At 41.3% G+C, this 15,150-nt stretch overlaps 1 protein-coding gene across 1 annotated transcript in view; it reads left to right on the plus strand.

Annotated features, from left to right (window-relative positions):
- The window catches only part of LOC311226746 (partitioning defective 3 homolog), a gene marked incomplete at its 3' end in the record, with an annotated part of 616,272 nt that extends 601,976 nt beyond the window's left edge, over positions 1-14,296 (plus strand). Inside the window, 1 exon segment of the mRNA XM_084312156.1 lies at positions 14,020-14,296. Coding sequence (XP_084168282.1) covers positions 14,020-14,296 — 277 coding nt within the window.
- Between the last annotated feature and the right edge of the window lie 854 nt (positions 14,297-15,150).

The following is a 15,150-nucleotide window of genomic DNA, read 5'->3' on the forward strand; positions in this document are numbered from 1 at the left end:
GTACACCAACGCTAGGTACTCTAGTACACCAACACTAGGTACACTAGTACACCAACACTAGGTACACTAGTACACCAACACTAGGTACACTAGTACACCAACACTAGGTACACTAGTACACCAACACTAGGTACACTAGTACACCAACACTAGGTACACTAGTACACCAACGCTAGGTACACTAGTACACCAACACTAGGTACACTAGTACACCAACACTAGGTACACTAGTACACCAACACTAGGTACACTAGTACACCAACACTAGGTACACTAGTACACCAACACTAGGTACTCTAGTACACCAACACTAGGTACGCTAGTACACCAACACTAGGTACACTAGTACACCAACACTAGGTACGCTAGTACACCAACACTAGGTACACTAGTACACCAACACTAGGTACGCTAGTACACCAACACTAGGTACACTAGTACACCAACACTAGGTACACTAGTACACCAACACTAGGTACGCTAGTACACCAACACTAGGTACGCTAGTACACCAACACTAGGTACACTAGTACACCAACACTTGATACACTAGTACACCAACACTAGGTACACTAGTACACCAACACTAGGTACACTAGTACACCAACACTAGGTACACTAGTACACCAACACTAGGTACACTAGTACACCAACACTAGGTACACTAGTACACCAACACTAGGTACACTAGTACACCAACACTAGGTACACTAGTACACCAACACTAGGTACACTAGTACACCAACGCTAGGTACGCTAGTACACCAACACTAGGTACACTAGTACACCAACACTAGGTACACTAGTACACCAACACTAGGTACGCTAGTACACCAACACTAGGTACACTAGTACACCAACACTAGGTACACTAGTACACCAACACTAGGTACACTAGTACACCAACACTAGGTACGCTAGTACACCAACACTAGGTACACTAGTACACCAACACTAGGTACGCTAGTACACCAACACTAGGTACACTAGTACACCAACACTAGGTACTCTAGTACACCAACACTAGGTACACTAGTACACCAACGCTAGGTACGCTAGTACACCAACGCTAGGTACACTAGTACACCAACACTAGGTACACTAGTACACCAACACTAGGTACGCTAGTACACCAACACTAGGTACACTAGTACACCAACACTAGGTACACTAGTACACCAACACTAGGTACACTAGTACACCAACACTAGGTACACTAGTACACCAACACTAGGTACACTAGTACACCAACACTAGGTACACTAGTACACCAACACTAGGTACACTAGTACACCAACACTAGGTACGCTAGTACACCAACACTAGGTACACTAGTACACCAACACTAGGTACGCTAGTACACCAACACTAGGTACACTAGTACACCAACACTAGGTACACTAGTACACCAACACTAGGTACACTAGTACACCAACACTAGGTACACTAGTACACCAACACTAGGTACACTAGTACACCAACACTAGGTACACTAGTACACCAACACTAGGTACACTAGTACACCAACACTAGGTACACTAGTACACCAACACTAGGTACACTAGTACACCAACACTAGGTACACTAGTACACCAACACTAGGTACGCTAGTACACCAACACTAGGTACACTAGTACACCAACACTAGGTACACTAGTACACCAACACTAGGTACACTAGTACACCAACACTAGGTACACTAGTACACCAACACTAGGTACACTAGTACACCAACACTAGGTACACTAGTACACCAACGCTAGGTACACTAGTACACCAACACTAGGTACGCTAGTACACCAACACTAGGTACACTAGTACACCAACACTAGGTACACTAGTACACCAACACTAGGTACACTAGTACACCAACACTAGGTACACTAGTACACCAACACTAGGTACACTAGTACACCAACACTAGGTACACTAGTACACCAACACTAGGTACACTAGTACACCAACACTAGGTACACTAGTACACCAACACTAGGTACACTAGTACACCAACACTAGGTACACTAGTACACCAACACTAGGTACACTAGTACACCAACACTAGGTACACTAGTACACCAACACTAGGTACACTAGTACACCAACACTAGGTACTCTAGTACACCAACACTAGGTACACTAGTACACCAACACTAGGTACACTAGTACACCAACACTAGGTACACTAGTACACCAACACTAGGTACACTAGTACACCAACACTAGGTACACTAGTACACCAACACTAGGTACACTAGTACACCAACACTAGGTACACTAGTACACCAACACTAGGTACACTAGTACACCAACACTAGGTACACTAGTACACCAACACTAGGTACACTAGTACACCAACACTAGGTACACTAGTACACCAACACTAGGTACACTAGTACACCAACACTAGGTACACTAGTACACCAACACTAGGTACTCTAGTACACCAACACTAGGTACACTAGTACACAAACACTAGGTACACTAGTACACCAACACTAGGTACACTAGTACACCAACGCTAGGTACACTAGTACACCAACGCTAGGTACACTAGTACACCAACGCTAGGTACACTAGTACACCAACGCTAGGTACGCTAGTACACCAACACTAGGTACACTAGTACACCAACACTTGATACACTAGTACACCAACACTAGGTACACTAGTATACCAACACTAGGTACACTAGTACACCAACACTAGGTACACTAGTACACCAACACTAGGTACACTAGTACACCAACACTAGGTACACTAGTACACCAACACTAGGTACACTAGTACACCAACACTAGGTACACTAGTACACCAACACTAGGTACACTAGTACACCAACACTAGGTACACTAGTACACCAACACTAGGTACTCTAGTACACCAACACTAGGTACGCTAGTACACCAACACTAGGTACGCTAGTACACCAACACTAGGTACACTAGTACACCAACACTAGGTACACTAGTACACCAACACTAGGTACTCTAGTACACCAACGCTAGGTACACTAGTACACCAACACTAGGTACACTAGTACACCAACACTAGGTACGCTAGTACACCAACGCTAGGTACGCTAGTACACCAACGCTAGGTACGCTAGTACACCAACACTAGGTACACTAGTACACCAACACTAGGTACACTAGTACACCAACACTAGGTACACTAGTACACCAACACTAGGTACACTAGTACACCAACACTAGGTACACTAGTACACCAACACTAGGTACACTAGTACACCAACACTAGGTACACTAGTACACCAACACTAGGTACACTAGTACACCAACACTAGGTACTCTAGTACACCAACACTAGGTACACTAGTACACCAACACTAGGTACACTAGTACACCAACACTAGGTACACTAGTACACCAACACTAGGTACACTAGTACACCAACGCTAGGTACACTAGTACACCAACGCTAGGTACACTAGTACACCAACGCTAGGTACACTAGTACACCAACGCTAGGTACACTAGTACACCAACACTAGGTACTCTAGTACACCAACACTAGGTACACTAGTACACCAACACTAGGTACTCTAGTACACCAACGCTAGGTACACTAGTACACCAACGCTAGGTACACTAGTACACCAACACTAGGTACACTAGTACACCAACACTAGGTACACTAGTACACCAACACTAGGTACACTAGTACACCAACACTAGGTACTCTAGTACACCAACACTAGGTACACTAGTACACCAACACTAGGTACACTAGTACACCAACACTAGGTACACTAGTACACCAACACTAGGTACACTAGTACACCAACACTAGGTACACTAGTACACCAACACTAGGTACACTAGTACACCAACACTAGGTACACTAGTACACCAACACTAGGTACGCTAGTACACCAACACTAGGTACTCTAGTACACCAACACTAGGTACACTAGTACACCAACACTAGGTACGCTAGTACACCAACACTAGGTACTCTAGTACACCAACACTAGGTACTCTAGTACACCAACACTAGGTACACTAGTACACCAACACTAGGTACGCTAGTACACCAACACTAGGTACGCTAGTACACCAACACTAGGTACGCTAGTACACCAACACTAGGTACGCTAGTACACCAACACTAGGTACGCTAGTACACCAACACTAGGTACACTAGTACACCAACACTAGGTACACTAGTACACCAACACTAGGTACACTAGTACACCAACACTAGGTACACTAGTACACCAACACTAGGTACACTAGTACACCAACACTAGGTACACTAGTACACCAACACTAGGTACACTAGTACACCAACACTAGGTACACTAGTACACCAACACTAGGTACACTAGTACACCAACACTAGGTACACTAGTACACCAACACTAGGTACTCTAGTACACCAACACTAGGTACACTAGTACACCAACACTAGGTACACTAGTACACCAACACTAGGTACTCTAGTACACCAACACTAGGTACACTAGTACACCAACACTAGGTACACTAGTACACCAACACTAGGTACACTAGTACACCAACACTAGGTACACTAGTACACCAACACTAGGTACACTAGTACACCAACACTAGGTACACTAGTACACCAACACTAGGTACACTAGTACACCAACACTAGGTACACTAGTACACCAACACTAGGTACACTAGTACACCAACACTAGGTACACTAGTACACCAACACTAGGTACGCTAGTACACCAAGTTCCCAACCAAACAGGAGTATGAATATTTTTAGTACAAATATTTATAAATTGTTGTGTCAGCTATATTAAGTACAAAACAAAGGTTTGTTTGCAGGATATGATAGTAAGTGGTAACATTACACATGGCTAAATCAAGAATTTTTGCAAATGCCCAGAAACAGGCTACATGTTATACACACACACCTTCCCTTCCTCTTCCTGTTTTCACCATGCATGGTATATCACTTGTGTCAGCGTTATTGCTGTGGGACGCATTATTATACAGTGGACACAATGGACACATAATAGACCATTGTTCTGTCCTGACACTGTTTGAAAAGGTCAGTCATCAACACTGTTTCTTCTATGCCATCCAGAAATATATTTCCATCTCTCATCAAGCCTAATCATTAAGACCAAAGAGATTGTGGGTGTGGGTGTGGGTGTGTGTGTGTGTGTGTGTGTGTGTGTGTGTGTGTGTGTGTGTGTGTGTGTGTGTGTGTGTGTGTGTGTGTGTGTGTGTGTGTGTGTGTGTGTGTGTGTGTGTGTGTGTGTGTGTGTGTGTGTGTGTGTGTGTGCGTGTGTGTGGGGCTAGACTTCTAGACTTCATTCCTGTGACAGACTGGACTATGTATACAGGGGTTATTTGGGCTATATTATTTGGTTGGTGTTGATGTTATAATAGTTAGCTTTGTAATGTGGTAGAAAGCAGCCTAAAAGCATAGAATGATTATAGTAATGTACAGGTTAATATATGTATATACTGGTTATAGATATATAGGCATATGTGTATATATATTAGGGCTGAGCCTGTCCCCGACTAAGGATTTGGATAGTCGACTATGATTGGCCAAAAGTTGCCGTTAGTCGACTATTAGTCGACAAAAAAAATATATATATATATATATATATATATAATATTTTTATTTTTTTTTATTGTTCCATTTGGGCTGTGGGGGGTGCTTAATGTCTGAAGGAGTCGACTGAAGGCTTCTTGTCCTCTGCAAAAGCATGCAATTGGTCCACTGATGGATACATCTTGATATTTGTCTAGTCTAGTGTGTTCATTATGGGTGCCTCTGTGCCTGTTTTCTTAGGCAGTTAGCCTCTGGTATGTGTGCCATTAGCGTTAGCCACGCTTCTAGGCCTATTTTCTTTTGGAAAGAATGATTAAAAAATATATATATAAAATAAAATGTATACATTATTATTTTTAGTTTTTTTGTATTCGACTAAGCGGTTGGCAGTCGACTACGGCTCCTTTCGACCGATTAGTCGACTAATCGAGGTTGTATGTATATATTGTCATTATTGTGTATATTTATATACCCTATTGGCCCAAATATGAGTCAACCCCCCTTTTTTCAAGACTCAAAATAAGTATAGCCTATCGGACCAGAATGTAGGCTACCAGTAATACTAACACAATGAATAAAACAAGGTAGGTATATATTAATTTTTTTTATTAAATTATCTTGTTTACATGAGATTTATTTTATGTATATATATATATATATATATATATATATATATATATATATATATATATATATATATATATATATATATACTCCTTATCAGACCTACATTCTCGTTGAAACAAATGTAGGGTGTTGTATTACTCTGTGTTCTTTGACACTTTCAACTGTAGCTGGCATGGCGAACACACAACACACTGTCCTCCCCCCCCCCTATTAGAAAATAGCCCTGTGTGGACACCCCTCTTCCCAGTGTCTTGTTATGGAGCAAGGGCTGCTGGGAGAGAGAGCCAGGCGCTAGATTGGTACGTCTGCCCTTATCTTATCGGCTGCCGCGGCACCGGTTCCCCCGCTGCTGTTCTCTCCGTGATGGAAGCAAGGCTTTTCCTGCGGGTATTTCAAGATGGATCTCTCAAGAGCCGCTTCCTTCTGTGCCGCTAGATAACGGCAGAGGCCATGAATACAGCATGTGAGAGAGAGAGGGACCACTGTACTGCAAGCGGTTGTTTTGACATCTGTTTAAAAGATTTAAATATGTCGACGATTTGGTCAAAAGATACCTTTTTAGATACATGCTGAGTTTCATAAGCACAGCGAAGCGAAGGGTGTTTGTGTGAAAATTTATTTTATTTAAATTTTGTATGTGTATATATTAGTTTGAGGCCTTTAAGTTGTTGGTTTTTGACGCTTTGTGACGTTGGCCAGTCGGTGGAGGTTTCGTGTCTGCCATCATTTCCACACCATGCTGGGACAACTACCACCACCACCACTATTACCACTACCAACACCACCACCACTATTACCACTACCAACACCACCACCACTATTACCACTACCATCACCACTACCATCACCACCACCATCACCACTACCACCACCACCATCACCACTACCATCACCACTACCACCACCACCATCACCACTACCATCACCACTACCACCACCACCATCACCACTGTCCACCAGTTGCCTTTTCAGACATCAGTAAAAAATCTCTGCGGTAAAGTAAGCGCATGATAATTGGTAGTTCTAAAGCTGTGATAATTGGCAGCGCGGTAATTACTGGGGCCGTGAGTATGAGGTATGTTTCCCCTGCTATAGTGAAATAGTGATGTTCGTTTTAACACCAGGCAATGACCTAAAGAGCTTGTGTGTGTATGAGAGAGAGAGAGAGAGAGAGAGAGAGAGAGAGAGAGAGAGAGAGAGAGACGGAGGGGGGGATGGATGACTATACATTAAACATCTCTCTGAATACAAAGTGCTCCACTTGTGCAAGGTGTCATGGGGTGATGTTTCTAATGTATTGTTTATGGTATTATTGTAGTGGGAGAATGGGGGGGGGGTCATAAATAATAGACTCTACATCCTGTCTGGTTTGTAATGGAAAGTGAAAGTGGTACCGTAGTAACAACTGCTTACAGACGGTGCTTAAGATTACAATATTTTTTCTGATGCTACGTTAACACTCAAGATCTAAATGATTATTATGCTGCTAAATTAACACTCAGTTAAGATTACAATTATTATTAGTTATTATTAGTCCTTAGTGTATAGCATATGACATGGTGTATGTTTGTTCATTGATGTGACAGTGTCTGGCAACATACTGTTTGTGTTCTTTTTATTTATTTTTTATTTTCTTTGTGTTTGTGATTTGTCTTGATGTGTGTTTGTGAAACTATAAAAGCTGAAAATAAAATATTATAAGATTACAATTATTATTCTGCTGCTACATTAACTCATTGACTGCCACGCTGTTTTCCCATCTTTACTCCCTGGCGCCAGCGTTATTGACAATGTTCACGATGTTTGCGGACCCATCGTATATTATATATTATAGCTATGGAAACAATAGTATGGCTCATTTGACAGGCACTATTTATAGTCAAACAGGGACGAAACAGTTCATTTCTACATACTTTAGTTTGTGTGCTATACCACACTAAACATCGCCCTGTTTCAAAATAATCCAGGCTGGTTTTCTAGATTGTGAGATAAAGTGTGTTTTGTGCAGCGTATGCGCAAATCTGCGGCTGCTCCTCTGAAACCTATATTATTGCTAGGTCAAAGGTAACCACGACCATATGTTTCTTCACAAAACGCGCAGGGGGGGTCATTTTCCGACGCTGGGATCATACAAACGCATGTTTTAGGATGGGGTTCGGTAAAGTACACGTAAAATATAGTGTTTGTCAAATGAGCCATACTATTGTCTCCATAGCTATAATATAGAATATACAATAGCACCGCAAAGATTGTGAAATATTGTGAAAATAGTCGAAAAGGCTGGCGCCAGGCAGTACATATGGGGAAAGAGCATGGCGCTCAATGAGTTAAAGGAACACGCCAACATTAGCCTAGCTTAGCACAATGAATGGAAGCGGACAGGTCTGGTTAGCCTTCGGGGGAGGTGTTAGTTGGACAATGCCTAGGCCAGGGGTGGCCAGCCAGTCAGAGACTAAGAGCCACAAAAATTACTGTGGTATCACAAAGAGCCACACCATATACCAGCGTTTCTCAACTTTTTTTTCAGTCACGGCACCCTTCATGTGTTTATAGGTCTCACCCTCTGGCCTCTGAAGTTGCTAATGTCTTTTTTATTTGGGCCTCACAGGGTTAAAAGTACCCTGTGAGACCCACGGTTGCAAAATTACAAAATCACTTTTAGCCATTTAAAAAAAGAATGTTTATTTAAAAATGTTTAAAGGGGAACTATTTTACTATTTCTTTCACTATTTGGGCACTTTTACACAATTCCTGTGAGTCTATGGAACACCTAGGTTTTTTTCAAAAAAAAAAAAATTCATTTTTCTACCTCAACCGCATTTTTCTACCTCAAGATCTTAAGCCGTTTTAAGGCTGGGCTCCAACCACTGTGTGGCCTGGTGCCAACTGCCACATCAACTGCCACATTATTATGCAGCTGAGAAATCTCTGACATCACAGATATGCACATTTTCAGATGACTCAGTTCAGTGAGGGTGAATATTGTGAGAGGATAATTGGAAGAATGCGCCAATATGAGAATTAGAGACATAGATCCTATTAATATAAGTCCACATAGCTAAGAAACAATGGTAAACACTGAAAAAGGCCATTATAAGATAGTTCCCCTTTAAGCACATGTATAGTCAATTGGTCCTGTTGTTCAGCCTCACAATGCTATTTGATAGTAAATGTGTTTATATGTCCCACCCTCTGGCCTCTGAAGTTGCTAATGTCTTTTTAATTTGGGCCTCACAGGGTTAACCTCTTAAGCCCGAGATATACAGTAAAAGTGTATATTTTCAGTATTACATTTGTTTACCAATTATTTTAACTGTTATTAGTGAAATATAAGATTATAGAAATCTCAGGGCATTGAGTCGGAAACCGGCGCATATTGACAGGAGGAAGTGGCACAGCCAAAAGTGAGTGTAGTCTTTTGAAGGAAGAGAATCAGGGCACACCAGCCCCTGTCAATCATCTGACTTCTGGATTTACTTTTTTATTTCTCTTATTTTTTGGGATTATCTCCCACAAACCTGAACGTTATTGCCATAAAACAGAACGCAGTTAGTTTCTCTACCTTTCTGTGAACGTCTTGCAAAAAACGGTGTTGCAATATGATGAAAAATGGTGGAGAAATTTACATTATAAAAAAGATGGCAGAATTCAGTACTGTATCTACAAAACCTTCTGTTTAATCATCTTCCCTTTATTCATTTGCTTAGATTTTTCAGGTCTGGTAAATTTTAGCATGGTGTTATTCACAGTCAAAGATATATTTTTTTTAAATAGAATTGATATTCTCCTTTGGTTCATTACAATTTACTCAAGCCTAGTAACAGACACACTATTTCTGACACTGATCCATATATGTCCCTAGATTCAGATACCAAGAACATGCAAATGGACCATTTACAAAAAAAAATCAATGTTTATTCTACGTCCTTATGGAATGAGTGACATAAAAAAAATTAAGTAAAAAAAAATAAAAAATAAAAAAATAATAAAAAAAAATATTATTTTTTATTTTTTATTTTTATTTCTTTTATGGATGGAAGAGCCGCACATTGACGGGCAAAGAGCTGCATGGATTATAAAATATTTTCTAAAGCACTCGCACTAAGAATGGACCCTGTGATGTCTCTCTTAATCCACAAGGATCAGACGGGTTTTATTCAGCAGCGACAGGGATCTGACAATATCAGAAAACTTTTTCATATAATTGAGCTCTCTAAACAAACGAATGACTCAAGACTTGTAATCTCGATGGATGCTCGAAAAGCTTTTGATACAATAGAATTTGAATATCTTTTTTATACTCTGAAACAGATGAATTTTGGTGATGTTTTCATTAATTATATTAAGATGCTTTATTGCTCTCCGAAGGCACAAGTGTTGACAAATGGTATACTTTCCAAACCCTTCCAATTGGGACGTGGAGTACGACAGGGCTGCCCACTCTCCGTATATCTGTTCGCCGCAGCCATTGAACCGTTGGCGGTGGCAATACGGAACAACAACAATATATGTGGCATAAAGACTGGAGCAAACTAATCCAAACTCTCACTATATTGTGATGATTTACTAATTTATATTACCCAACCAGATATATCCTTGCCGCAATTACTCAGCATACTAGAGGCATACAGTGCCATATCTGGTTACACGATAAATTATGACAAGAGTGAAATAATGCCACTAAATAGTGTTACCACCCAGAATACCCACCCAATGATTTCCCATTTTAAATGGGCACCAAAAAGCTTCAAATACCTGGGAATCCAAATATCTAACGACCTGAACCAAACATACCAAAATAACTATCTACCTATTATGGAAAAAATCAAAACAGACCTATACAAATGGAAAGATCTACCAATTTCTTTAATTGGACGTGTTAATGTGGTCAAGATGAATGTTCTGCCTAAATTAATTTATTTGTTCCAGTCAATTCCACTCAGCTGTCCACCAAGCTTGTTTACATCACTGAATAAAATCATTTCAATGTTTTTGTGGTCCCAGAAACGGGCTAGGATCAGATTAAAAGCACTACAGGCTCCCCTGACTAAAGGGGGCTTAAACCTCCCCAACTTCAGACTGTACTACCTAGCCTGTCAATCACGTGTTATTTGGTGTTGGCTCAACAGTGAGAGACTGCCCACACCAGCATGGGTTAAACTGGAAGAGAACATAATCCATCCTACTCCACTACAGGTAATCCCCTATATAGACACGCAAAAAACCCTTAACTCTATCACTAAAAACCAGATTATACATCATACCTTTGCATGTTGGAAAGAAACTATTAAACTAATGGGAAATCAAAATACCTTGTTAATGAGCATGCCCCTGTGGAACAACCCTTGTGTCCCCAAAATTATTAGTGATGGAATATCTGAAAATTGGAGAACCAAGGGAATCAGCGAAATAAGAGACTTGTATAACCAAAGCATCTTTTCTGATTTTAATTCCCTGAGAGCGAAATATAATTTACCTTCATCCATTTTTTTTAAATACCTACAGATACGGAACTGGGTCAAAAATAACAGTTATAGCTATCCCCATATGTCTGAAACACCAATAGAGAAACTGTTTAACACTACAAAAACATCAAAGGGCCTGATATCTAAAATCTACACACTGATGAACACTGAACAGAAAGATGATAGGATGCTACAACAAAAAGATAAATGGGAAAAAGATATTAAACACAAATATACCATGAAAGAATGGCAGTCATTGCTCCAGAACTCCCAAACAACTTTAACAAATACCAACCATAGGTTAACACAATTTAATATACTACACAGAATTTATTATACACCTCACAGATTATATCAATTTAGCCACGAGACATCACCCAATTGTCTTCGATGTCAACATGCTAAAGGGGACCTAATCCACACGTTCTGGAATTGCCGGAAGTTAAATTATTACTGGAAATTTATATTTGAACAACTTTCAAAAATTATTGGAAAGACGATGACTCCTGACGCACGAATAGCTATTTTGGGTGATATCTCTATGCTGAGTAACTTTGACAACTTTGAAAAGAAATGTATCCTGTTAGGAATGTCTGCTGCAAAAAAATGTATTCTTTGTCATTGGAAATCTGAACCCCCTCCCCCGACTAAACAATGGTGGGCAGAACTCCTATCCTATTGCACATCTGAAAAAATCATGTATAATGTGAAAGGAAAAATAATACACTTTCAGAAGATCTGGGGTCGGGCAATGGATTACATACCAAATATGGGTATAGAACTGGAGAGAGCCAATTGAAGCATAGAGATTGTGGATATTGTCTTTTTATATTCTATATTTGTCTGCCTGTTTTTTCTTTTTTCTTTTTGTTGTCTATTATTTTATTCAGGTAGTAGCACAGACAATCATGGTCTTAAAGTAAATCATGCATTCGATAGTTTTTTCTTTTTCTTTTTTTTGTACTAGGAAGGGTCGGGGAAGGGTTAGTAATTGTTTTGTTAGGAAATGTAATTTATATATTTATAACTTGCATTTTACAACTGTATGTAAATGAAATGTTAAAAGCAAATAAAAGATAATAATTGAAAAAAAAAAATAGCTGCATGCGGCTCGCGAGCCGCGGGTTGGCCACCCCTGGCCTAGGCTAACCGGACCTGTCTGCTTCCATTAATTGTGCTAAGCTAGGCTAACGTGCAGCCAGATAGCTTTCTACTGAACGCACAGAGAGGAAACTGGTATCTATCTTATTGTCTCTCTGGAGAAGATGATACGCTAATTTCCCAAAATGTTGGCGTGTTCCTTTAACAAACAATCACAGGCACAAGATCCAGTGTCAGGGATGTGTAAACATCACCGTTCTCCCCTGCCTCGCTAAATCAAATCAAATCAAATTAAATTTATTTGTAAAGCCCCGAGATCATATGGAATAGCCCCCATGGGATAAAAAACTAAAACCACCATAAAATCCAAATATGCAACACTCCCGGACTTCCCCCAATGAAGATAAAGAACGACTCACTAAAAACCCAGCAATAGGAAAGAAAAGCACCACAGGCAGCATGGAGGAGAGAGACCTCAGATGGGCCGTTCAAAGGGGGATCCCCCAACAGGATGTGGTGATAATATAGTGTTGCAATGGATGATAGATGGAGAATAGAACAGGTGAATAATTGGGTATGTATGTATATATAAATGTAATGAAACACATACAGATGAAGCCATAAATAGTCAAGCATCTACTGCTCCTCTACCACTACTCCACCACTCCACTCCAAACTGATTTTGTGACTCCTATTGTTCTGGACCGGGCCAGATTTCACACCTCCACTGCCTCTCACAGGCTGGGGAGATTTTCATCTTACATTTTTATTCGTCCCAAATGTCACAGCCCCATCCGATTTCTTAGCTTTTTTCACTGTTTATTTATCATGCATTGCAACACTAATATATGGTCAGTACCCCAAGTCAGACTGCCCATATACAAATGATCTTGGGGGTCTGAGGGCAGTAGCCCCCGACCCCCTCCCTGGGGAAGCACTTAAGTTAAGTACCCTTCATTTGTTTTCGTTTTGACCCAGCCACCAGCCCACGAAAATTAACACCTGAGTGCTAGTTCTAAAGTGACAGAGGAGTGGTAGAAGGGACCTGAATCTGAAGGGCTTCATCTGTACTGTATATATATATATATAAGGTAACAATAATATATAAGGTACATAAGAACATTAAAAACTATTTTTATTAATAGAGCTAAGGACAACAACAACAAAAGAAAGCATAGGAAAATGAATTAAATAATTACAGATATTTCAGTTAATAGACCTTGATCTACACGTAAAGACTGAACATGAACCCTCAACCTGCCAGGATCCAGGCCAAGACACGGGAGTTCCGAGAAAAGCAGGCGCGGGAGCGGGACTACGCCGAGATCCTGGACGTCAGCCGCACCCCCGGCTCCGAGGAGGAGCACCCGTATGCCGGCATCGGCCCTCTGGACACCTCCCTGGACAGCGGCCACAGCCGGCCTCACAGCCCCTGGGACGAGTACCCGGGCCACCAGCACCCCCAGCACCAGCACTCCGACTCCCTCTACACCCAAGTCAGCAAGGCCCGCAACGGACGCCCGCCCTCCGCTGACAGGTAAGCCGGGAGCTGAGGGAACTCAGAGGGTCAGTCGCTGGAACTCAGAGGGTCAGTCGCTGGGCGTGTGGGCCATGTATAACTGTTCGCTTTTATAATAAATATGTTCTTAAACATTCAAACTGTGATGATATGAAAACAACTAAAAATAAATAATATCTTGTTGTGATTTGGCGCGATTTGACTTGTCGAAAGCGCTGGGCGCGGTCACAAATAGATTTTAGTTAATGGTTAAAGCTGGTTGCTGGATCGCCTGCAGCTACAGAGGAGACAACAAGAGAAATAGACATCAGCACAGACATCAGCACAGACATCAGCACAGACATCATCACAGACATCATCACAGACATCAGCACAGACATCAGCACAGACATCATCACAGACATCAGCACAGACATCAGCACAGACATCAGCACAGACATCATCACAGACATCATCACAGACATCAGCACAGACATCAGCACAGACATCAGCACAGACATCAGCACAGACATCAGCACAGACATCAGCACAGACAACAGCACAGACATCAGCACAGACATCATCACAGACATCAGCACAGACATCAGCACAGACATCAGCACAGACATCATCACAGACATCAGCACAGACATCAGCACAGACATCATCACAGACAACAGCACAGACATCAGCACAGACATCAGCACAGACAACAGCACAGACATCAGCACAGACAACAGCACAGACATCAGCACAGACAACAGCACAGACATCATCACAGACAACAGCACAGACAACAGCACAGACATCAGCACAGACAACAGCACAGACATCAGCACAGACAACAGCACAGACATCAGCACAGACATCAGCACAGACATCAGCACAGACATCATC

The sequence above is a fragment of the Notolepis coatsorum genome (assembly GCF_963971535.1).
Source record: "Notolepis coatsorum genome assembly, chromosome: 4".
In the NCBI taxonomy this organism is placed as follows: Eukaryota; Metazoa; Chordata; class Actinopteri; order Aulopiformes; family Paralepididae; genus Notolepis; species Notolepis coatsorum.